Source organism: Salmo salar, chromosome 09, assembly GCF_965601325.2.
Source record: "Salmo salar chromosome 09, fSalSal1, whole genome shotgun sequence".
In the NCBI taxonomy this organism is placed as follows: domain Eukaryota; kingdom Metazoa; phylum Chordata; class Actinopteri; order Salmoniformes; family Salmonidae; genus Salmo; species Salmo salar.
The window spans coordinates 160,003,196-160,029,586 of NC_138299.1; the positions used below are offsets into that span (position 1 = coordinate 160,003,196).

The 26,391-nt window shown below is 42.3% G+C and overlaps 1 protein-coding gene across 1 annotated transcript; it reads right to left on the minus strand.

The window, feature by feature from the left end:
• Positions 1–101: 101 nt before the first annotated feature.
• LOC106613334 (uncharacterized) lies at positions 102–26,391 on the minus strand. The gene is made up of 5 exons (XM_045724884.2): positions 26,152–26,391; positions 19,965–20,226; positions 4,324–4,357; positions 3,484–3,754; positions 102–984 (listed from the first exon to the last, which is right to left on the minus strand). Exons 1-5 carry the CDS (start codon positions 26,219–26,221, stop codon positions 584–586), a joined length of 1,038 nt encoding a protein of 345 aa, XP_045580840.1. The 5' UTR covers positions 26,222–26,391; the 3' UTR covers positions 102–583.

Genomic DNA, 26,391 nt, shown 5'->3' on the forward strand with positions numbered 1-26,391 from the left:
TTACCAGACCAACAACACCCAGGGTTAGGGGCGTTACCAGACCAAACACACCCAGGGTTAGGGGCGTTACCAGACCAACAACACCCAGGGTTAGGGGCGTTACCAGACCAAACACACCCAGGGTTAGGGGCGTTACCAGACCAAACACACCCAGGGTTAGGGGCGTTACCAGACCAAACACACCCAGGGTTTGGGACGTTACCAGACCAAACACACCCAGGGTTTGGGGCGTTACCAGACCAAACACACCCAGGGTTAGGGGCGTTACCAGACCAACAACACTCAGGGTTAGGGGTGTTACCAGAACGACAACACTTAACAGAGAGCTATTTTATAAAGGTGGTCAGTGTGGGACAGCCCGGGTTAAGGAGGGTTCAAGTTAGGATCGTTAAGACTGTAAAATTCATTAACTAACACATAGGAAGTACATGTGATCAAACAATTCAATAATGGTACAGGTTAACACTTAAAGACAACAATAGACAGGACCTTTCTAAGGCTGTTATAGATCCTATACAGTAAACCACAGTAATTCAACAAATAATATATTATCAACCGTTCACAGTTGTATTTGTTTTAACCCCTAAAAAGCGAACCCTCCGCAATCAAAGGCATCAAAGTCGGAGTCTCCTCCCTCGAAGTCGAAACTGTTGAATTGTGGGGGGTTGTCTATGTCCTGACTACAATGGAAGGACCCACCTGACCCCCCTCCCATCTCTGAGAAGCTCCCGGCCCCCCCGCCGTGGCCCAGCGGGCCCTGCTCCTGCAGGCTGGAGGCTCTGGAGTTCAGAGGGGAGGAGGGAGAACAGGACTGGAGGTAGCCCAGAGCGGAGGAGGCTGCTGCCCCTCCCATCAGCAGACAAACTGCCCTCACCGCCCGCGCGTCGCTGCTGTTACCGTGGCGAAGACAGTCTGACGTACGGTGGGGTGGAGCTACTGATGCCACGCTACGCACGGACCGCACTGACTGTCTGTGGCCGCCCCCTAGACACACACACACACACACACACACACACACACACACACACACAAAGAAAACAAATAAAGACAAGATACAATACAGTATACCAATGTGTGTAACCCTGACTGAACCAGGCTGATGTCTCTGTTAACGTCCTGACTGAACCAGGCTGATGTCTCTCTGTTAATGTCCTGACTGAACCAGGCTGATGTCTCTGTTAATGTCCTGACTGAACCAGGCTGATGTCTCTGTTAACGTCCTGACTGAACCAGGCTGATGTCTCTCTGTTAATGTCCTGACTGAACCAGGCTGATGTCTCTGTTAATGTCCTGACTGAACCAGGCTGATGTCTCTCTGTTAACGTCCTGACTGAACCAGGCTGATGTCTCTCTGTTAACGTCCTGACTGAACCAGGCTGATGTCTCTCTGTTAATGTCCTGACTGAACCAGGCTGATGTCTCTCTGTTAATGTCCTGACTGAACCAGGCTGATGTCTCTCTGTTAATGTCCTGACTGAACCAGGCTGATGTCTCTCTGTTAATGTCCTGACTGAACCAGGCTGATGTCTCTCTGTGTCCTGACTGAACCAGGCTGATGTCTCTGTTAATGTCCTGACTGAACCAGGCTGATGTCTCTGTTAATGTCCTGACTGAACCAGGCTGATGTCTCTCTGTGTCCTGACTGAACCAGGCTGATGTCTCTCTGTTAATGTCCTGACTGACCCAGGCTGATGTCTCTGTTAACGTCCTGACTGAACCAGGCTGATGTCTCTCTGTTAATGTCCTGACTGAACCAGGCTGTTGTCTCTGTTAATGTCCTGACTGACCCAGGCTGTTGTCTCTGTTAATGTCCTGACTGAACCAGGCTGATGTCTCTCTGTTAATGTCCTGACTGAACCAGGCTGATGTCTCTCTGTTAATGTCCTGACTGAACCAGGCTGATGTCTCTGTTAATGTCCTGACTGAACCAGGCTGATGTCTCTCTGTTAATGTCCTGACTGAACCAGGCTGATGTCTCTGTCAATGTCCTGACTGAACCAGGCTGATGTCTCTCTGTTAATGTCCTGACTGAACCAGGCTGATGTCTCTCTGTTAATGTCCTGACTGAACCAGGCTGATGTCTCTCTGTTCATGTCCTGACTGAACCAGGCTGATGTCTCTCTGTTAATGTCCTGACTGAACCAGGCTGATGTCTCTGTTAATGTCCTGACTGAACCAGGCTGTTGTCTCTGTTCATGTCCTGACTGAACCAGGCTGATGTCTCTGTTAATGTCCTGACTGAACCAGGCTGATGTCTCTCTGTTAATGTCCTGACTGAACCAGGCTGATGTCTCTGTCAATGTCCTGACTGAACCAGGCTGATGTCTCTCTGTTAATGTCCTGACTGAACCAGGCTGATGTCTCTCTGTTAATGTCCTGACTGAACCAGGCTGATGTCTCTCTGTTCATGTCCTGACTGAACCAGGCTGATGTCTCTCTGTTCATGTCCTGACTGAACCAGGCTGTTGTCTCTGTTAATGTCCTGACTGAACCAGGCTGATGTCTCTCTGTTAATGTCCTGACTGAACCAGGCTGATGTCTCTCTGTTCATGTCCTGACTGAACCAGGCTGATGTCTCTCTGTTAATGTCCTGACTGAACCAGGCTGATGTCTCTGTTAATGTCCTGACTGAACCAGGCTGATGTCTCTCTGTTAATGTCCTGACTGAACCAGGCTGATGTCTCTGTTAATGTCCTGACTGAACCAGGCTGATGTCTCTCTGTTAATGTCCTGACTGAACCAGGCTGATGTCTCTCTGTTAATGTCCTGACTGAACCAGGCTGATGTCTCTCTGTTAATGTCCTGACTGAACCAGGCTGATGTCTCTCTGTTAAAGTCCTGACTGAACCAGGCTGATGTCTCTGTTAATGTCCTGACTGACCCAGGCTGATGTCTCTGTTAACGTCCTGACTGAACCAGGCTGATGTCTCTCTGTTAATGTACTGACTGAACCAGGCTGATGTCTCTCTGTTGATGTACTGACTGAACCAGGCTGATGTCTCTCTGTTGATGTCCTGACTGACCCAGGCTGATGTCTCTCTGTTGATGTCCTGACTGAACCAGGCTGATGTCTCTCTGTTGATGTCCTGACTGAACCAGGCTGATGTCTCTCTGTTAATGTCCTGACTGAACCAGGCTGATGTCTCTCTGTTAATGTCCTGACTGAACCAGGCTGATGTCTCTCTGTGTCCTGACTGAACCAGGCTGATGTCTCTCTGTTGATGTCCTGACTGACCCAGGCTGTTGTCTCTCTGTTGATGTCCTGACTGAACCAGGCTGATGTCTCTCTGTTAATGTCCTGACTGAACCAGGCTGATGTCTCTGTTAATGTCCTGACTGAACCAGGCTGATGTCTCTGTTAACGTCCTGACTGAACCAGGCTGATGTCTCTCTGTTAATGTCCTGACTGAACCAGGCTGATGTCTCTCTGTTAATGTCCTGACTGAACCAGGCTGATGTCTCTCTGTTGATGTCCTGACTGACCCAGGCTGTTGTCTCTCTGTTGATGTCCTGATTGACCCAGGCTGTTGTCTCTGAAGGACCCGGCCCGGGAGGCTGAGGGCGTCGTGGTGGGGGTGACGGTCGGGGTGCCAGTCGGGGTGGCGGTGGGGGTCGAGGTGCTCACTGTCGCCCGTGGCGAGGCGGTGTCCCTGTCGGTGGGAGTGTCAGGTTGGGGGTCTCTGTCTGTGATGTGGGCGGTGAGGCTCGGGGTCAGGCTCTGCTGTCTCTGCAGGACGAGCGTTGACATCACACCCTGGAGGAAACAGGAAGTCAACTACCGTCAGATAACTAACGCTGGACAGAATATAAATAACAACCGTTTTTTTAAGGGTACCTATAAGGATTACATTACCCATACATACTGCATTACCCATACATACTGCATTACCCATACATACTGCATTACCCATACATACTGCATTACCCATACAAACTGCATTACCCATACATACTGCATTACCCATACATACTGCATTCATTACCCATACATACTGCATTCATTACCCATACATACTGCATTCATTACCCATACATACTGCATTCATTACCCATACATACTGCATTCATTACCCATACATACTGCATTCATTACCCATACATACTGCATTACCCATACATACTGCATTACCCATACATGCTGCATTCATTACCCATACATACTGCATTACCCATACATACTGCATTCATTACCCATACATACTGCATTCATTACCCATACATACTGCATTCATTACCCATACATACTGCATTCATTACCCATACATACTGCATTACCCATACATACTGCATTACCCATACATACTGCAACAGTGAGGTACTTACCTCTCTCACTTTCCTGATCAACTTCAGCCAGAGACTGTGGAAGACAAAACAAACTGTCTGTTAAGGTCATGTTTACAGATCAGACCTTTAGTCTCGGCTGAAACCCTGATAAGATAAAAACAGACATCTTTTGTTAGATTAGACACTACAGCAGCCATAATCATCTGGACATACAGTGCCTTGCAAAAGTATTCACCCCCGTTGTTGTTTTTCCTATTTTGTTGCATTACAACCTGTAATTTAAATGGATGTTTATTTGGATTTCATGTAATGGACATACACAAAATAGTAAATTGGTGAAGTGAAATGAAAAAAATAACTTGTTTCAAAACATTCAAAAGAATTAAAAAATGAAAAGTGGTGCGTGCATATGTAATCACCCCCTTTGCTATTAAGCCCCTAAATAAGATCTGGATCAACCAATTACCTTCAGAAGTCACATAGTTAGTTAATAAATCCTCTTTGGGCTAGGGGGCAGTATTTTCACGTCCGGATGAAAAGCATGCCCAAAGTAAACTGCCTGCTACTCAGGCACAGAAGCTAGGATATGCATATTATTAGTAGATCTGGATAGAAAACACTCTGAAGTTTCTAAAACTGTTTGAATAATGTCTGTGAGTATTACAGAACTGATTTGGCAGGCGTAACCCCGAGCACAATCCATCCAGGGAAAAACAATTTTGAGCTCAATCTGTTTTCCATTAGCTTTCTATGGCAATCCCTTTTTAATAGAAATATGCTTGCAGTTCCTATGGCTTCCACTAGATGTCAACAGTCTTTAGAAATTGGTTGATGTTTTTCCTTTGAGAAATTAAGAAGTAGCCCTTTCCTTTCTGAGTGTAGAGCCAACTGGACTGTTTTGTTTGGGGCGCGCGACCTGGAACTCTCTCCACTTTCATTTTATTTGCTATTGAGCACAGTATATTCCGTCTTAAATTGTATCGATTATTATTTACATTTTAAAATATCTAAAGTTGGATTAGGAAAGTTGTTTGAAATGTTTGGACAAAGTTTACAGGTAACTTATTAGATACTTTGTAGGCATGTTGGGCGAGTTGGAAACGGTGTTTTTCTGAATCAAACGTGCCAAATAAATGGACATTTTGGGGATATAAAGAAACAATTTATCGAACAAAAGGACCATTTGTGATGTTTATGGGACATTTTGGAGTGCCAACAGAAGAAGATCTTCAAAGGTAAGGCATAAATTATATCGTTATTTCTGACTTTTGTGTAGCACCTGCCTGGTTGAAATCTGGTCTGCATGGTCTGCTTTTGCCGTAAAGCCTTTTTGAAATCTGACACTGCGGCTGGATTAACAAGTTAATCTTTAAACTGATGTATAACACTTGTATGATTTATGAATTCTTATTATGAGTATTTCTGTTTTTGAATTTGGCGCGCTGCAATTTCACTGGGTACCTTCTTCCATATGTTTGGGGAGTCTCCCACCTGCCTTTTGGCGAACACCAAATGTGTTTGCTTATTTTTTTCTTTAAGCAATGGCTTTTTTCTGGCCATTCATCTGTAATGCCCAGCTCTGTGGAGTGTACGGCTTGAACTGGTCCTATGGACAGATACTCCAATCTCCGCTGTGGAGCTTTGCAGCTCCTTCAGGGTTATCTTTGGTCTCTTTGTTGCCTCTCTGATTAATGCCTTCCTTGCCTCGTCCATGAGTTTTGGTGGGCGGCCCTCTCTTGGCATGTTTGTTGTGGTGCCATATTCTTTCCACTTTTTAATAATGGATTTAATGGTGCTCTGTGGGATGTTCAAAGATTCTTTATTTTTATTTTTATAACCCAACCCTGATCTGTACTTCTCCACAACTTTGTCCCTGACCTGTTTGGAGAGCTCCTTGGTCTTCATTGTGCCGCTTGCTTGGTAGTGGCTATTGCTTAGTGGTGTTGCAGATTCTGGGGCCTTTCAGAACAGGTATATATATATATATATATATACTGAGATCATGTGACACTTAGATTGCACACGTGGACTTTATTTAAAACTTCTTATGGATCCCTTCGTGCGCCAATCCCGTTAGCGGGATCGATTTGACAGTACTCTGGTCAGATGAGACTAAAATTGAGCTTTTTGGCCATCAAGGAAAACGCTATGTCTGGCGCAAACCCAACACCTCTCATCACCCCGAGAACACCATCCCCATAGTGAAGCATGGTGGTGGCAGCATCATGCTGTGGGGATGTTTTTCCATTGGCAAGGACTGGGAGACTAGTCAGGATTTAAGGAATGATGAATGGCGCTAAATACAGGGACATTCTTGAGGGAAACCTGTTTCAGTCTTCCAGAGATTTGAGACTGGGACAGAGGTTCACCTTCCAGCAGGACAATGACCCTAAGCATACTACTAAAGCAACACTTGAGTAATTTAAAGGGAAACATTGAAATGTCTTGGAATGGCCTTGTCAAAGCCCAGACCTCAAACCAATTGAGAATCTGTGGTATGACTTAAAGATTGCTGAGTCTTGAAGAATCGGCAAAAATCCCAGTGGCTAGATGTGCCAAGCTTATAGAGACATACCCCAAGAGATTTGCAGCTGTAATTGCTGCAAAAGGTGGCTCTACAAAGTATTGACTTTGGGGGGGTGAATAGTTATGCACGCTCAAGTTTTCTGTTTTTTTGTCTTATTTCTTGTTTGTTTCACAATAAAAAATAATTTGCATCTTCAAGGTGGTAGGCATGTTGTGTAAATCAAATGATACACACCCTCCAAAAATCTATTTTAATTCCAGGTTGTAAGGCATCAAAATAGGAAAAATGCCAAGGGGGGTGTCACGTCCTGACCCTAGTAAGATGTCATTTTCTATAGTTGAGTAGGTCAGGGCGTGACAGGGGGTGTTTTGTGTTTTTCTATGTTTTCATTTTCTATGTTTGTGTTCTAGGTTTTCTATTTCTATGTTGGTTCTTTTTGGGTTGATCTCCAATTGGAGGCAGCTGGTCCTCATTGCCTCTGATTGAAGATCATATTTAAGTAGGGGTTTTTCTTTCTGGGTTTTTGTGGGTAGTTGTTTTCCGTTTTGTCAAGTGTACCTGACGGAACTGTTGGCTGTCGTTTTTTTTATTATTTTTTATTAAGTGTTTCATTAAAGAAAAGTATGAGCACTCTACACGCCGCGCCTTGGTCACCTTTAAACGACCCGTGTTACAGAACTACCCACCATGATTGGGTCAAGCGGCGTGCCCAGGCAGAAATGGACACCTGGTCACATAAGAAGTGGACGGAGAGGAGAAACTGGACTTGGGGCCAGGTAATCGAGTGATATGGGAGCCTACCTGGGAAGAATGAGAGGAATCCCCCCCAAAAATTTGGGGGCGGGGCACACGGGTAGTTTGGCTGGGCCAGGGGTGAGGCCTGAGTCAACTCCCGGTGCTTTTTGTGGTGAGCATGTGCCTGCCTCTCGCACTCTCTCTCCAGTGCGCCTCCATAGCCCAGTACGTCCTGTGCCTGCTCCTCGCGCTCTCCCTCCAGTTCGCATCCATAGCCCAGTTCGGCCGGTGCCTGCTTTGAGCACTCGGTCCTCAGTGCGTCTCCCCAGTCCGGTGAGACCGGTTCCAGCTCCACGTACAAAGCCTCCAATGCTAATCGATGGTCCGACGCCTGTAGAGATGATCCATGGCACTAAGCCTGCAGAGGTAATCCGTGGCCCGGAACCTGTAGAGATAATCCTTGGCAAAAAGCCTGGAGGGATTATAAATGGTCCGGAGCCTGTAGGGATAAACCATGGCACGAAGCCTGTAGGAATAATCCATGGCCCGGCACCTGTAGAGATAATCCATGGTAAGAAGCCTCCAGTGATGATCCTTGGCGCGGAACCTGTAGAGATGATCCATGGCATGGAGCCAGCAGCAACGGTCACTAGTCCGGAACCTAGTATGATGCCTCCCAGTCCGGAACCTCCGGTGACGTTTCTCTGTCCGAAGCCTCCAGCGACGCTCCCCAGTCCGGAGCCTCCAGCGACGCTCCCCAGTCCGGAGCCTCCAGCGACGCTCCCCAGTCCGGAGCCTCCAGCGACGCTCCCCAGTCCGGAGCCTCCAGCGACGCTCCCCAGTCCGGAGCCTCCAGCGACGCTCCCCAGTCCGGAGCCTCCTGCGACGCTCCCCAGTCCGGAGCCTCCAGCGACGCTCCCCAGTCCGGAGCCTCCAGCGACTGCCTGCAGCCCGGAGCCTTCAGCGGCGGTCTGCAGCCCGGAGCCTTCAACGGCGGTCTGCAGCCCGGAGTCTTCAACGGCAGTCTGCAGCCCAGAACCTTCAGCAATGATCCACAGTCCGGTTCCTTCGACGACGATCCACGGTCAGGTGGTAATAAAGCAGAAGGATCAGCGGGTGAAGCGGGGAGTACGCCCCGAACCGGAGCTGCCTCTTATGCTGGAGGTTATGTGGACTGCATTTGAGCCACCATAGACAATTATCACCCTCCCTACCCTCCCTTTTGTTTTGTCTTTTTTTTGTTGGTTTGTTGCATTCGGAGTCTTCACCTTTGGGGGGGGGGGGGGTTGTACTGTCATGTCCTGACCGTAGTAAGATGTCATTTTCTATAGTAGAGTAGGTCAGGGCGTGACAGGGGGTGTTTTGTGTTTTTCTATGTTTTCTATTTCTATGTTTGTGTTCTAGGTTTTCTATTTCTGTTTTTTTTTTTTGGGTTGATCTCCAATTGGAGGCAGCTGGTCCTCGTTGCCTCTGATTGGAGATCATATTTAAGTAGGGGTTTTTCTTCCTGGGTTTTTGTGGGTAGTTGTTTTCCGTTTTGTCAAGTGTACCTGACGGAACTTTCCGTAGATTTGACTACTATCTACATGTGGTGTAAGAAGGGATGGAAATTAAGCTGGCCCGCTTGCCCAAGTCTAGTACCTTTTCAGACTGGGCTTTTCCAATAATAGATTTCTTTGAGAAATTGCGGAATACTAGCCCTGCTGGCCAATACCCAAAATCCTGAAACTTCATGCCTGGTTGTAAAACTGATCTCCAGTGCTCAGGGCTGTCAGTGAGTAGTAACAGGAATTAGCTACTACTACTACAGAACAATTACAACAACAACTACTACTACTAATACTACTACTACACTACTATGACTACTACTACCACTACATTACTACTACTATGACTACTACTACTAGAGTACTACTACACTACTACGCCTACTATGACTACTTCTACTACAGTACAACAACAACTACTACACTACTACTACACTGCTACAACTACTACTACATTACTACTAATATGAATACAACTACTAGAGTACTACTACTACCACCACGATTACTATGACAACTACTACTACTTCAGAACAACAACAACAACTACTACTACTACTACAACGACTACTACTACTACTACTACTACTACTACATTTCTACTACAATGACTACAACTACTAGAGTTCTACGACTACTTTGACAACTTTGACTACTACTACTACTATTACTACAGAACAACAACTACTACTCCTACTACCACACTACTACTACTATGACTACCACTACTACACTACTACCACTATGACTACTACTACACTACTATGACTACTATGACTACTACCACTACTACAGTACTACTACTGCAGTACTACTACTACTACTGCTAAAACACTACTACAAGTTATACTACTACTACTAGTAGTAGTAGTAGTACCACTACTACTACTACAGTACTACTACTACTACTACAGTACTAGTACTACTACTACTACTACTAGTACTAGTACCATTACTACTACTACTACTACTGCAGTACTACTGCTACTAGTACTACTCCTACTACTACTACTACTAATACTACTACAATAGTACTGCTACTACTACTAGTACAGTGCTACTACTACTACTACTGCTTCTACCACTAGTACTACTACTACAGTACTACTGCTACTACTACAGTACTACTACTACTACTACTACTACAGTACTACCGATACTACTACTAATAGTACTACTACTACTACTACAGTACTACTACTAATACGTCTACTACAGAACTACTGCTGCTACTACTATTACTACTGCTACTACCACTAGTACCACTACTACTAGTACTACTAGTACTACTACTAGTACTGCTACTGCTACAACTATAGTACTAGTACTAATAGTACTACTCCTACTAGTACTACTACTACTACAGTACTACTGCTACTACTACTAGTAGTAGTAGTACTAGTAGTAGTACTACACCTACTACTAATACTGACACTACTACTACCAGTAGTAGTTCTGCTACTACTACTGGTAGTACTGCTACTAGTAGTACTACTACTACTACTACTGCTACTACTAGTACTACTGCTGCTACTACTACTACTATTAGTACTACTACTACTACTACTACTACTGCAACTTCTACTACTAGGAGTACTACTACTGCTACTACTACTAATACTACTACTAGTAGTACTACTACTGCTACTACTACTAATACTACTACTAGTAGTACTACTACTGCTACTGCTACTACTACTACTACTAGTAGTACTACTAGTACTGCTACTACTACAGTACTACTACTAGTACTACTACTGCTACTACTAGTACTACTACTACTACTACTACTAGTAGTACTACTACTAATACTACTACTACTACTACTACTACTACTTGTACTACTACTACTACTAGTAGTAGTAGTAGAAGTAATAGTAGTAGTACTACTACTGCAACTACTAGTAGTACTACTAGTAGAAGTAATAGTAGTAGTACTACTACTGCAACTACTAGTAGTACTACTACTGCTACTAGTACTACTAGTACTACTACTACTAATACTACTACTACTGCTTGTACTACTACTGCTACTACTACTACAACATATATTACTAATAGTACTACTACTGCTACTACTACTAATACTACTACTAGTAGTACTACTACTGCTACTACTGCTACTACTACTACTACTACTACTAGTAGTACTAATACTGCTACTAGTACTACTGCTACTAGTAGTACTACTGCTGCTACTACTACCAGTTGTAGTACTACTACTACTACTACTACTACTACTACTACTACTACTACTAGAACTACTACTACTACTAGTACTGCTACTAGTACTGCTACTACTACTGCTACTACTACTGCTACTATTAGTACTACTACTACTACTACTACTACTACCACTAGTACTACTACTACTAGTACTTCTACAAGTACTACTGTCACTACTACTACAAGTACTACTACTACTACTAGTACTGCTACTACTACTAGTGCTGCTACTACTACTAGTACTGCTACTACTACTACTACTACTACTACTACTACTAGTACTAGTACTGCTAGTAGTACTAGTACTGCTAGTAGTACTAGTACTGCTAGTAGTACTAGTACTGCTAGTAGTACTAGTACTGCTACTACAACTACTAGTACTACTACTACTCACACTAGTACTACTATTACTGCAGTACTAGTATTACTACAGTACAACTACTACTACTACAGTATTACTGCTAGTACTACTAGTACTACTGCTACTAGTTCTACTACTAGTAGTTTTACTACTACTACTACACTACTGCTGCTACTACTGCTACTACTAGTACTACTAGTGCTACTACTAGTACTGCTACTGCTACTACTTCTGCTACTAGTACTACTAGTACTGCTACTACTGCTACTGCTACTACTACTAATACTGCTACTACTAGTAGTACTACTACTACTAATACTGATACTATTACTACTACTACTGCTACTACTACCACTACTTGTACTACTGCTACTACTAGAACTACTACTACTACCGCTACTTGTACTACCGCTACTAGTACTACTACTACTACTAGTACTACTACTGCTACTACTACTGCTACTACGACTACTACTGCTACAACTACTGCTACTACTACTGCTACCACTACTAGTACTACTACTACTAGTAGTAGTGCTACTGCTAGTACTACTAGTACTACTACTACTACTAGTTCTACTACTAGTAGTTTTACTACTACTACTACACTACTACTACTACTACTGCTACTAATACTGCTACTACTAGTACTACTACTAATACTACTAATACTGATACTACTAGTACTAGTACTAGTAGTACTAGTAGTACTACTACTGCTACTACTACTACCGCTACTTGTACTACCGCTACTAGTACTACTACTAGTACTACTACTGCTACTACGACTACAACTACTGCTACTACTACTGCTACCACTACTACTACTACTACTAGTAGTAGTGCTACTACTACTGCTACTAATACTACTACTACTAGTACTACCAGTACTACTACTACGAGTAATACTACCACTACTACTACAGTACTACTGCTACAACTGCTACTGCTACTACTACTACTACTACTACTACTAGTACTACCACGACTACTACTACTAATACTGCTACTACTAGTAGTACTACTAATACTGCTAGTACTAGTACTACTACTACTACTAGTACTACTGCTGCATCTTCTAGTACTATTACCGCTACTAGTACTACCTCTACTAGTACTACTACAGCTACTACTGCTACTACTACTACTACTGCTACTACTACAGCTAGTACTGCTACTGCTACTACTGCTACTACTACTTCTACTGCTACTACTACTACAGTACTACTGCTACCACTGCTACTACTACTGCTGCTACTACTGCTACTACCACTACTGCTACTACTACTACTACATCTACTACTTCTACTACTACAGTACTACTGCTACTAAAGCTACTGCTACTTCTACCACTAGTACTACTGCTACTACCACTAGTTCTACTATTTGTACCACTTGTACTACATCTTCTACTACTACAGTACTACTGCTACTAAAGCTACTGCTACTACTACTGCTACTACTACCACTAGTACTACTGCTACTTCCACTAGTTCTACTATTTGTACCACTTGTACTACTACTGTTACTACTACTACTACTACTAGTACTGCTACTGCTACTACTACTGCTACTACTACTACAGTACTACTGTTGCTACTACTACTACTGCTACTACTACTACTACTGCTACTACCACTAGTACAACAACTACTACTAGTACTACTACTACTACTAGTACAAGTACTACTACTACTAGTTTTACTACTACTGCTACTACTTCTACTGCTACTACTAGTAGTACTACTACTAATACTGCTACTACTAGTAGTACTACTACTAATACTGCTACTACTAGTAGTACTACTACTAATACTACTACTACTGCTAGTTCTACTACTACTACTATTACTAGTAGTAGTGTCACTGCTACTACTACTAGTAGTACTACTGCTGCTACTACTACCAGTTGTACTACTACTACTACTACTACTACTACTACTACTACTACTAGAACTACTACTATTACTAGTACTGCAACTGTTACTACTACTACTTCTAAAACTACTACTACTACTGCTACTACTAGTAGTACTAGTTCTGCTACTAGTACTTCTACTGGTACTACTACTACTACAGTACTACACGTATTACTACTACTACTACAGTTCTACTGCTACTACTACAGTACTAGTACTACTACTACTACTACTACTACTGCAGTACTACTACTACTACTACTACTACTACTACAGTACTACTGTTGCTACTACTACTACTGCTACTACTACTACTACTGCTACTACCACTAGTACAACAACTACTACTAGTACTAGTACTACTACTAGTACTACTACTACTAGTTTTACTACTACTGCTCCTACTTCTACTGCTACTACTAGTAGTACTACTACTAATACTACTACTACTGCTAGTTATACTACTACTATTACTAGTAGTAGTGTCACGGCTCCTCCTCTGCAGTACAGGGGCGGTTCCTTCTGCAGGCAGAGGAGGGTCGTTAGTGATTGGAGCTGGTGTGATTGGAGCCACCTGGGCTCAGGGTATTTAACAAACTGCTCCACTAACCTCTCTATCTCCTGGCTTGGCTTGCTCTCTCTCTCCCTGCTCCTCCAGGTATGATCCTGTTTTGTTTGTTCCTTTGTTGGTTTATTTAGCTTCTATTCAGTCATGTTTACACACACATATTCACGCATCCATGCACCCTACATACACCCTACATTATGACATTTCCACACCTCATTCCTTTTTCTTTGTTTAGAATTAATAGTTTTGTTTGATAATAAAGAACTTTTTGAATTGGCCTATACCGGTTGTTGATGTCCTCTCATTTTTGCCACAGGCTATGAGCCGGCCTGTGACAGTAGTAGTAGTAGTAGTACTACTACTAGTACTGCTACTAGTACTGCTACTAGTACTGCTACTACTACTACTACTACTGCTACTATTAGTACTACTACTACTACTACTACTTCTGCTGCTACTACTTCTGCTGCTACTACTTCTGCTGCTACTACTGCTACTACTACGACTGCTACTACTACTACTACTACCACTAGTACTACTACTACTAGTACTTCTACAAGTACTACTGTCACTACTACTACTACTAGTAGTACTAGTACTGCTAGTAGTACTAGTACTGCTACTACTACTAGTACTGCTACTACTACTACTACTACAACTACTAGTACTACTACTACTCATACTAGTACTACTATTACTGCAGTACTAGTATTACTACAGTACAACTACTACTACTACAGTATTACTACTAGTACTACTGCTAGTACTACTAGTACTACTACTACTAGTTCTACTACTAGTAGTTTTACTACTACTACTACACTACTGCTGCTACTACTGCTACTACTAGTACTACTAGTGCTACTACTAGTACTGCTACTGCTACTACTTCTGCTACTAGTACTGCTACTACTGCTACTGCTACTGCTACTACTACTACTACTAATACTGCTACTACTAGTAGTACTACTACTACTAATACTGATACTATTAGTACTAGTACTAGTACTACTAGTACTACTACTGCTACTACTACCACTACTTGTACTACTGCTACTACTAGTACTACTACTACTACCGCTACTTGTACTACCGCTACTAGTACTACTACTACTACTAGTACTACTACTGCTACTACTACTGCTACTACGACTACTACTGCTACCACTGCTACTACTAGTACTACTACTAATACTACTAATACTGATACTACTAGTACTAGTACTACTAGTATTAGTAGTACTACTACTGCTACTACTACTACCGCTACTTGTACTACCGCTACTAGTACTACTACTAGTACTACTACTGCTACTACTACTGCTACTATGACTACTACTACTGCTACTAATACTACTACTACTAGTACTACCAGTACTACTACTACTACGAGTAATACTACCACTACTACCACAGTACTACTGCTACAACTGCTACTGCTACTACTACTACTACTACTACTACTAGTACTACCACGACTACTACTACTAATACTGCTACTACTAGTAGTACTACTAATACTGCTACTACTAGTAGTACTACTAATACTGCTACTACTAGTAGTACTACTAATACTGCTACTACTAGTACTACTACTACTACTACTAGTAGTACTACTACTGCATCTTCTAGTACTATTACCGCTACTAGTACTACCTCTACTAGTACTACTACAGCTACTACTGCTACTACTACAGCTAGTACTGCTACTGCTACTACTTCTACTGCTACTACTACTACAGTACTACTGACTGACTACTACTGACTACTACTGCTACAACTACTGCTACTCCTACTGCTACCACTACTACCGCTACTAGTACTACTACTACTACTGCTACTACTACTACTGCTACTACTACTGCTACTACGACTACTACTGCTACAGCTACTGCTACAGCTACTGCTACTACTACTGCTACTACTACTACTACTGCTACTACTACTACTACTACTACTACTAGTAGTGCTACTAGTAGTAGTGGTGCTACTAGTAGTAGTAGTGCTACTAGTAGTAGTAGTGCTACTGCTAGTAGTAGTAGTGCTACTGCTAGTACTAGTAGTAGTGCGACTGCTAGTACTACTAGTAGTCGTAGTGCTACTAGTAGTAGTAGTGCTACTGCTAGTACTAGTAGTAGTGCTACTGCTAGTACTAGTAGTAGTGCGACTGCTAGTACTAGTAGTAGTGCGACTGCTAGTACTACTAGTAGTGCGACTGCTAGTACTACTAGTAGTGCGACTGCTAGTACTACTTCTGCTGCTACTACTCATTCAAAGACATCCATAAACATATTAGACCTTATGCATATTCATAGGCCTATATATGAGCCCAAGCCCCTCCCCCCAAAAAACCTGAATTAAAAGAATGATTGTCTAGCCTAAATTAAACAAATTCAGAGTTTTCCTATAATTTGTATTTGATTTTGATTAGCCTAGCAATAAGGATTTAATTAAAATTGTAATTTTTTTTATATTTGTATAATTTATTGGCTGACACATTACCTTTAGCTACAGAATATCTCACCACTGTGTTTCCATCTCCTCCTCTCTCCTTCATTCCTTTCTCCGGCGCACAGAGAGAGAGGCGCTTTAAGGAAATATCTTACGCTGTGAAAACATGTTACTATGGACGTTCCTGAACACATTTCACTTGGTTTTCCCAAATGAAGCACTGCAGGAACAGGGTTGGAGAGCCCATGACATACAGAGTACTGGGTAGCTACAGGAACAGGGTTGGAGAGCCCATGACATACAGAGTACTGGGTAGCTACAGGAACAGGTTTGGAGAGCCCATGACATGCAGAGTTTGGGCGGAATAACACCTGTAGTGGCAGCGAAATAACCTGAGTAGCCTACCTGACATGTAGTGTACCTGACATGAGGGAAACCCGTACCGGAGGGAAAGTAGCCTCCACTCCCTATTTCAGTGCATAATGTATTGTTATTATACATCATTATTGATGACATGTATTTTTCTTCTTGACCCTGTTCCTGCCCATTTCATAAATCAAAACTAATTTTACATATTAGTAAAGACAATATTCAACTGAGAATAGTCTGATGGGTGAAAATGTGATCACTTGGTGAGAGAACAGCTTGTGCAGCCTGAGACCAGGAACAGAGAGCAAACTTCCTGAAATCATCAATAGTCTATAGTCCCACCATGCAGCCTGAGACCAGGAACAGAGAGCAAACTTCCTGAAATCATCAATAGTCTATAGTCCCACCATGCAGCCTGAGGCCAGGAACAGAGAGCAAACTTCCTGAAATCATCAATAGTCTATAGTCCCACCATGCAGCCTGAGACCAGGAACAGAGAGCAAACTTCCTGAAATCATCAATAGTCTATAGTCCCACCATGCAGTCGATATATCTTTTGATTTCTAACACATTCTAAGGTTTGTATCATTTACAACTAAAGTTGACAAAATAACTCCAAATCTAGTATATAGGACCTGTTTCAAATGATCACTTTTATGCTCAACATAGCCACTTCATATGCGCACTCTCGCTTCGGGACAAACATATTTTCAATTTTATTCTTATTACTGTAAAATCATATAATATAAAATAATGGCACGGGACTTATAAGCATATCTTGTCAGATAAATGAACAAGTCTACAGCCTATGGCATGGAGAATAGCCAGATAACATACAGTATCTAGTCTGATAAATGAACAAGTCTACAGTCTATATCATAGCCAGATAACATACAGTATCTAGTCTGATAAATGAACAAGTCTACAGTCTATATCATAACCAGATAACATACAGTATCTAGTCTGATAAATGAACAAGTCTACAGTCTATATCATAGCCAGATAACATACAGTATCTAGTCTGATAAATGAACAAGTCTACAGTCTATATCATAGCCAGATAACATACAGTATCTAGTCTGATAAATGAACAAGTCTACAGTCTATATCATAACCAGATAACATACAGTATCTAGTCTGATAAATGAACAAGTCTACAGTCTATATCATAGCCAGATAACATACAGTATCTAGTCTGATAAATGAACAAGTCTACAGTCTATATCATAGCCAGATAACATACAGTATCTAGTCTGATAAATGAACCAGTCTACAGTCTATATAGTCTATATCATAACCTGATAACATACAGTATCTAGTCTGATAAATGAACAAGTCTACAGTCTATATCATAGCCAGATAACATACAGTATCTAGTCTGATAAATGAACAAGTCTACAGTCTATATCATAGCCAGATAACATACAGTATCTAGTCTGATAAATGAACAAGTCTACAGTCTATATCATAGCCAGATAACATACAGTATCTAGTCTGATAAATGAACAAGTCTACAGTCTATATCATAGCCAGATAACATACAGTATCTAGTCTGATAAATGAACAAGTCTAGAGTCTATATCATAACCAGATAACATACAGTGTCTAGTCTGATAAATGAACAAGTCTACAGTCTATATCATAACCAGATAACATACAGTATCTAGTCTGATAAATGAACAAGTGTCATAATCTTCGTCGTCTGAATAGGAGAAATCATCGGACCAATATGCAGCGGGTATATTGTTCATCTTCGTATTTATTGAAGGTAAACACACTTAAACAAAATAACGACGATAACAGCGGAGTCAATCACCACCTTCCGGAGACACCTGAAACCCCACCTCTTTAAGGAATACCTGGGATAGGATAAAGTAATCCTTCTAGCCCCCCCCCCAAAAAAAGATTTAGATGCACTATTGTAAAGTGGTTGTTCCACTGGATATCATAAGGTGAATGCACCAATTTGTAAGTCGCTCTGGATAAGAGCGTCTGCTAAATGACTTAAATGTAAATGTAAACAGTCCAGTAAGGTGCACAGACTAAACCGGAAACAACCACCCACAAACACAAGTGAAAACGAACACACTAAATATGGCCTCCAATTAGAGACAATAACCACCAGCTGCCTCTAATTGGAGGTCATTGAAAAAACACAACATAGAAAGAGAAACCTAGAATAAACATAGCAATAGAAAATATAGAGCATACATCAAAACCCCGAAACACACAAAACAAACACCCCCTGCCACGCCCTGACCAAACTACAATAACAAATAACCCCTTTTACTGGTCAGGACGTGACAACAAGTCTACAGTCTATATCATGGATCATAGCCAGATTACATACAGTAGGACAACTCATATTCTGTTCTTCTGAAATACATTTTCTTCATCATGTTTCTTTAGACCTAAAATAAATAATGGATTTATTGTGATGGTGATTTATTAGACTTTTTTTAAATGTAGCTGTTTCAAAGGCATCAGAGGCTTGTATATGTGTGGAGGCTTTATTTATGATGTAGGCTGTTGTTGTGTTTTGTTGTGATGTAATTGTTTTAACCCTTAATGGACCCCAGGATCCTAATACATACTGAATACTACTACTACTACTACAGTACTACTACTACAACAACAACTACCAGTACTACTACTACAACAACACACTACTACTACTACTACTACTACTACAACTACTACTACAACTACTACTACTACAACTACTACTACTACTACTACTACAACTACTACTACTACTACTACTACAACTACTACTACTACTACTACAACTACTACTACAACTACTTCTAATACTACTACAGTACAACAAGAACAAGAACAAGCACTACTACTACTACTTCTACTACTACTACTACTACTACTACTACTACTACAGTACAACAAGAACAAGCACAACAACTACTACTACTACTACTTCTTCTACTACCACTACAACTATTACAGTACTGCTACAAACCTGCAGTCCTCTGGGCTGTCAGCCAGTAGTAACAGGAACTTTTCCTGGGGCAGGATGAGGGCGAAGCAGCAGTCTCTCCTTCCCCCTGGGGGAAGCCGTGGTAGGTCCAGGATCTCCCTGCCCTCTACGATGGCCTCACAGTTCCACTGCAGTGCCACCACCTGGTCAGGAGGACTCTCTGCATCGCGACACACCCTCAGACTGCCTTCTACTGTCAGCACCAGGTAGCGCTCCTTCCACTGCTTAAACAGCTTGAAACCACCTGGAGGTGGGGGGGGGTGGGGGTGGGGGGAGTAAAGGAAGGAAGAGGACCCAAGGATAGTAAAGTGTGTGTGCTATAATTCAACAGTCAACAGTAGCACTGCTGGAACAAAGGACTACAGAATGCAGTCCAGTAAGGTGCACAGACTAAACCGGAAACAACCACCCACAAACACAAGTGAAAACGAACACAGACAGTGGAGGAGATGGGTGATTCTCATGAAACCAGTGATAACCATGGCAGTAGCAAATTGAGTTAGAAAACCAAGGTCAGGGTTGGGAAGGTTGCTAGTTAGAGTCCTGGGGGTCAGGGTTGGTTACTAGTTAGAGTCCTGGGGGTCAGGGTTGGGAAGGTTACTAGTTAGAGTCCTGGGGGTCAGGGTTGGTTACTAGTTAGAGTACTGGGGGTCAGGGTTGGGTAGGTTACTAGTTAGAGTACTGGGGGTCAGGGTTGGTTACTAGTTAGAGTACTGGGGGTCAGGGTTGGTTACTAGTTAGAGTACTGGGGGTCAGGGTTGGTTACTAGTTAGAGTACTGGGGGTCAGGGTTGGGTTGGTTACTAGTTAGAGTACTGGGGGTCAGGGTTGGGTAGGTTACTAGTTAGAGTACTGGGGGTCAGGGTTGGTTACTAGTTAGAGTACTGGGGGTCAGGGTTGGTTACTAGTTAGAGTACTGGGGGTCAGGGTTGGTTACTAGTTAGAGTACTGGGGGTCAGAGTTGGGAAGGTTGCTAGTTAGAGTACTGGGGGTCAGGGTTGGTTACTAGTTAGAGTACTGGGGGTCAGGGTTGGTTACTAGTTAGAGTACTGGGGGTCAGGGTTGGTTACTAGTTAGAGTACTGGGGGTCAGGGTTGGTTACTAGTTAGAGTACTGGGGGTCAGGGTTGGTTACTAGTTAGAGTACTGGGGGTCAGGGTTGGTTACTAGTTAGAGTACTGGGGGTCAGGGTTGGTTACTAGTTAGAGTACTGGGGGTCAGGGTTGGTTACTAGTTAGAGTACTGGGGGTCAGGGTTGGTTACTAGTTAGAGTACTGGGGGTCAGGGTTGGGAAGGTTGCTAGTTAGAGTCCTGGGGGTCAGGGTTGGGTAGGTTACTAGTTAGAGTACTGGGGGTCAGGGTTGGGAAGGTTACTAGTTAGAGTCCTGGGGGTCAGGGTTGGGTAGGTTACTAGTTAGTGTCCTGGGGGTCAGGGTTGGTTACTAGTTAGAGTAGTGGGGGTCAGGGTTGAGTAGGTTGCTAGTTAGAGTCCTGGGGGTCAGGGTTGGGAAGGTTACTAGTTAGAGTACTGGGGGTCAGAGTTGGGAAGGTTACTAGTTAGAGTCCTGGGGGTCAGAGTTGGGAAGGTTACTAGTTAGAGTACCTGGGGGTCAGGAGCTTCGGGAAGGTTACTAGTTAGAGTACTGGGGGTCAGGGTTGGTTACTAGTTAGAGTCCTGGGGGTCAGGGTTGGGTAGGTTACTAGTTAGAGTCCTGGGGGTCAGGGTTGGGTAGGTTACTAGTTAGAATACTGGGGGTCAGAGTTGGGAAGGTTACTAGTTAGAGTACTGGGGGTCAGAGTTGGGTAGGTTACTAGTTAGAGTACTGGGGGTCAGAGTTGGGAAGGTTACTAGTTAGAGTCCTGGGGGTCAGAGTTGGGTAGGTTACTAGTTAGAGTACTGGGGGTCAGAGTTGGGAAGGTTACTAGTTAGAGTACTGGGGGTCAGAGTTGGGTAGGTTACTAGTTAGAGTACTGGGGGTCAGAGTTGGGAAGGTTACTAGTTAGAGTACTGGGGGTCAGAGTTGGGAAGGTTACTAGTTAGAGTCCTGGGGGTCAGGGTTGGGTAGGTTACTAGTTAGAGTACTGGGGGTCAGGGTTGGGTAGGTTACTAGTTAGAGTACTGGGGGTCAGGGTTGGGTAGGTTACTAGTTAGAGTCCTGGGGGTCAGGGTTGGGTAGGTTACTAGTTAGAGTACTGGGGGTCAGAGTTGGGAAGGTTACTAGTTAGAGTCCTGGGGGTCAGGGTTGGGTAGGTTACTAGTTAGAGTACTGGGGGTCAGGGTTGGGTAGGTTACTAGTTAGAGTACTGGGGGTCAGGGTTGGGTAGGTTACTAGTTAGAGTCCTGGGGGTCAGGGTTGGGTAGGTTACTAGTTAGAGTCCTGGGGGTCAGGGTTGGGAAGGTTACTAGTTAGAGTACTGGGGGTCGGGAAGGTATTAGAAGAAGACAAAAAGGATCCATCAAACGCATTTGGTGTGACCTCATAGTGGTCTCTGATTGGTGGTCATCATTTGGTGTGACCTCATAGTGGTCTCTGATTGGTGGTCAGACTCACTCAGCTGGAACAAACTTAAACGGTCACATTTATTCAATGCGGAATTGAATGTCATTGAGGAAACAACAATTTGAATTTGAAAGTAATCCAACAAGTAATTATCTAGTTTTTCAAAAGTATCTGTAATCTGATTACAATATTTTTGCTGGTAACGTAACGGATTACAGTTTTTTTTTTTGTAATCAGACCATGTTTACACGTTTTTTAATGTTCAAAATAAAAATGTAATATTAGGATTAATATTAGGATATTATGCCTATCACGAATTGGATTGGGGGCATAAACCACATTTCTGTAGCGTGGATCATATGGAACCTGGGAAATCATTTCCGAGGGTCTGATATCTGTCAGAAGTTCCCTCGTGGCGGTGGGAAAGTGAGACTAATGAAATATATGAATAAAAAAAATCCCTTTAGCATTTATATTTATGTGTAATCCTATGAAATGTCTTATGTTGCACAGCTTAATATAAGCTCAACTTCTGTACAGATGTCCTTTCTTTTCATTCAGAATCTTTCTCTCCAGCCGCCATTGCTGGTTGCATAGCGATGGTTATCTAGAAAGCACACCCTCGTCTACACGGTGAAGCCCTCTACGGGTTTTATAAAGCACACCCTCGTCTAGACCGTAAAGCCCTCTATGGGTTTTATAAAGCACACCCTCATCTACACTGTAAAGCCCTCTACGGGTTTTATAAAACACACCCTCATCTAGACCGTAAAGCCCTCTACGGGTTTTATAAAGCACACCCTCATCTACACCGTAAAGCCCTCTACGGGTTTTATAAAGCACACCCTCGTCTACACCGTAAAGCCCTCTACGGGTTTTATAAAGCACACCCTCATCTACACCGTAAAGCCCTCTACGGGTTTTATAAAGCACACCCTCATCTACACCGTAAAGCCCTCTACGGGTTTTATAAAGCACACCCTCGTCTACACCGTAAAGCCCTCTATGGGTTTTATAAAGCACACCCTCGTCTAGACCGTAAAGCCCTCTATGGGTTTTATAAAGCACACCCTCATCTACACGGTAAAGCCCTCTACGGGTTTTAGAAAGCACACCCTCGTCTACACCGTAAAGCCCTCTACGGGTTTTAGAAAGCACACCCTCGTCTACACCGTAAAGCCCTCTATGGGTTTTATAAAGCACACCCTCATCTACACGGTAAAGCCCTCTATGGGTTTTATAAAGCACACCCTCATCTACACGGTAAAGCCCTCTACGGGTTTTAGAAAGCACACCCTCGTCTACACCGTAAAGCCCTCTATGGGTTTTATAAAACACACCCTCATCTACACCGTAAAGCCCTCTACGGGTTTTATAAAGCACACCCTCGTCTACACCGTAAAGCCCTCTACGTGTTCACTGGCGCGATTCATGGTAAAGATCAGAGGTGCGTTCCGTTGATGGTAAAAGTAAAATGGTTACTGTTAACGCGTTACTCCCCAACACTGGTCCCTAATACATTATACTACAAATATTATTTTAGTCAATTGCATTAAGATCAGTGAGTTTAGTATTATGCACATCGTCTGGGATTAACAAATTACATCATTCTATGATTTGGGTTACTGATTCGCTGATAGAGCTCAGTACAGTTTGATAATGTATTGGGTTACTGAATCTCTGATAGAGCTCAGTACAGTTTGATAATGTATTGGGTTACTGTTTCTCTGATAGAGATCAGTACAGTTTGATAATGTATTGGGTTACTGAATCTCTGATAGAGATCAGTACAGTTTGATAATGTATTGGGTTAATGAATCTCTGATAGAGATCAGTACGGTTTGATAATGTATTGGGTTACTGAATCGCTGATAGAGATCAGTACAGTTTGATAATGTATTGGGTTACTGAATCTCTGATAGAGATCAGTACGGTTTGATAATGTATTGGGTTACTGAATCGCTGATAGAGATCAGTACAGTTTGATAATGTATTGGGTTACTGAATCTCTGATAGAGATCAGTACAGTTTGATAATGTATTGGGTTACTGAATCTCTGATAGAGATCAGTACGGTTTGATAATGTATTGGGTTACTGAATCTCTGATAGAGATCAGTACGGTTTGATAATGTATTGGGTTACTGAATCTCTGATAGAGATCAGTACGGTTTGATAATGTATTGGGTTACTGAATCTCTGATAGAGATCAGTACGGTTTGATAATGTATTGGGTTACTGAATCTCTGATAGAGATCAGTACGGTTTGATAATGTATTGGGTTACTGAATCTCTGATAGAGATCAGTACGGTTTGATAATGTATTGGGTTACTGAATCTCTGATAAAGCTCAGTACAGTTTTTCAATGGCACACTATGCAACACGCGTTCTCATCTCTGAAATGATTACCTTAATGCACCAGTATTTAGTTTTGGCTTAATCTGATTTTGTGTCTTTTGTTCATTATTCAAATATGTGTACATAAAAATAACATCTATACACAAGTAATTATGACAACAACAAAAAAGTATTCAGAAAAGGTTTTTTTTGTTGCGGTAATGAAATAAATAATTAAAACTGTAAATATATTTGTTTTCAGTGTTATGTTTAACTCAAGTCTTTTCATTAGGTGAGCAATGTAAAAAAATATATATATTATTTGAGTTTTTATTACTTTTTTGCACTTTGTTAGTAGTTGTGGTAAAATGCATGATTTCTGATCAATAAACATAACAATAATTATGAAATTGATCAATACAGATTCTAATCCTAGTGATCCAAGAGGAAGTACGGTGGAAAAAGTTTATAAAAAAAAAAAAAGTGCCAGTTTCGTAACAATCACCCAGGTAGCTATAATATCTCGGTGTCTCTGTCCTTCAGAGATATTATCAGGACCACCAGCCAGCCTCTGTGTTAATAATAATAATAATAATAATAATATGGATGTGGATGGAGAGAATTTGTTAGGCTGACGGAGAAGGAGGAGAATTCTGGGATTATTAGAGTGGAACAGATGGATTATCCTGAGAGGTGTAGGGGGATCATCGAGTGGATAATCCTGAGAGATGTAGGGGGATCATCTGAGACATACATAGTAGCATCGCATCACCTACACATCACAGCAACACTGATGGAATGTACACTACGACAGATGCAACAACTATTAGAAGCAACCTAGCTGGGAGACCAACAGATGCCCAGTACAAACACATAACTATTGCTTTCATTCAGGTATACTTTATGGAGGATTCAGAACGAGTTTATATCGGTCATTCATTTACAGATTAGTAATAAACAGTTATAACTAATAGGTTGAAATACTATAACGTGAGTTGAATCTAATCACTGGCTTGGTTATTCTACAGCAGGTAGAGTATGTATCTGTTCAGACAGTTGAAGCGTCAACACTTCCTGCTTCATTTCATGGTGCATCATCCACGTACCACCCAGATAACAGATACGGGAAAGTATGAGGTCTGTTTGTCTAATTCAGAAAAAGCTGAATTAGACAAGCTGTTATATTGTCCAACAATGTCATCCTCAAAACAGTATCAAAGCATTTAAAATCAAACCATAGTTATTTTGCACAGCACAGTAAAATAACTTCAACCCTCTATTCCATGCCAGACAGCCAGACACCATTAGAACCAGTAGAAGACTGTCAGTCTTACCATATTTTCTGAGGAAACCGCGGTGTACTCCTCCTGTAGACATGTCTGCTGTTAGACACAAGAGACACATATGAACTGAGTGTCTGGGTGAAAGTGACGGCTAGAGAGAGAGAGAGGGGGATATAGAAACTGAGAGAGAGGTAGAGGGAGGTAGACAGAGGGAGAGAGAGAATAGGAACAAGAGAAAAAGAGAGAGAATGAGAGAATGAGAGGGATAGAGAAAATGAAAGAGGGATGGAG

Bases quoted from the DNA above. Each gene is read 5' to 3' on its own strand.
- LOC106613334 (XM_045724884.2), bottom strand. From the start codon at position 26,221: ATGTGTCTCTTGTGTCTAACAGCAGACATGTCTACAGGAGGAGTACAC. The intron at 3,755-4,323 runs GTAAGTACCTCA...TGTTTCCTCCAG, and splicing joins TGATCAGGAAAGTGAGAGAG to GGTGTGATGTCAACGCTCGT. The intron at 985-3,483 runs GTCAGTCAGGAC...GTGTGTGTCTAG, and splicing joins ACAGAGAGACAACAGCCTGG to GGGGCGGCCACAGACAGTCA.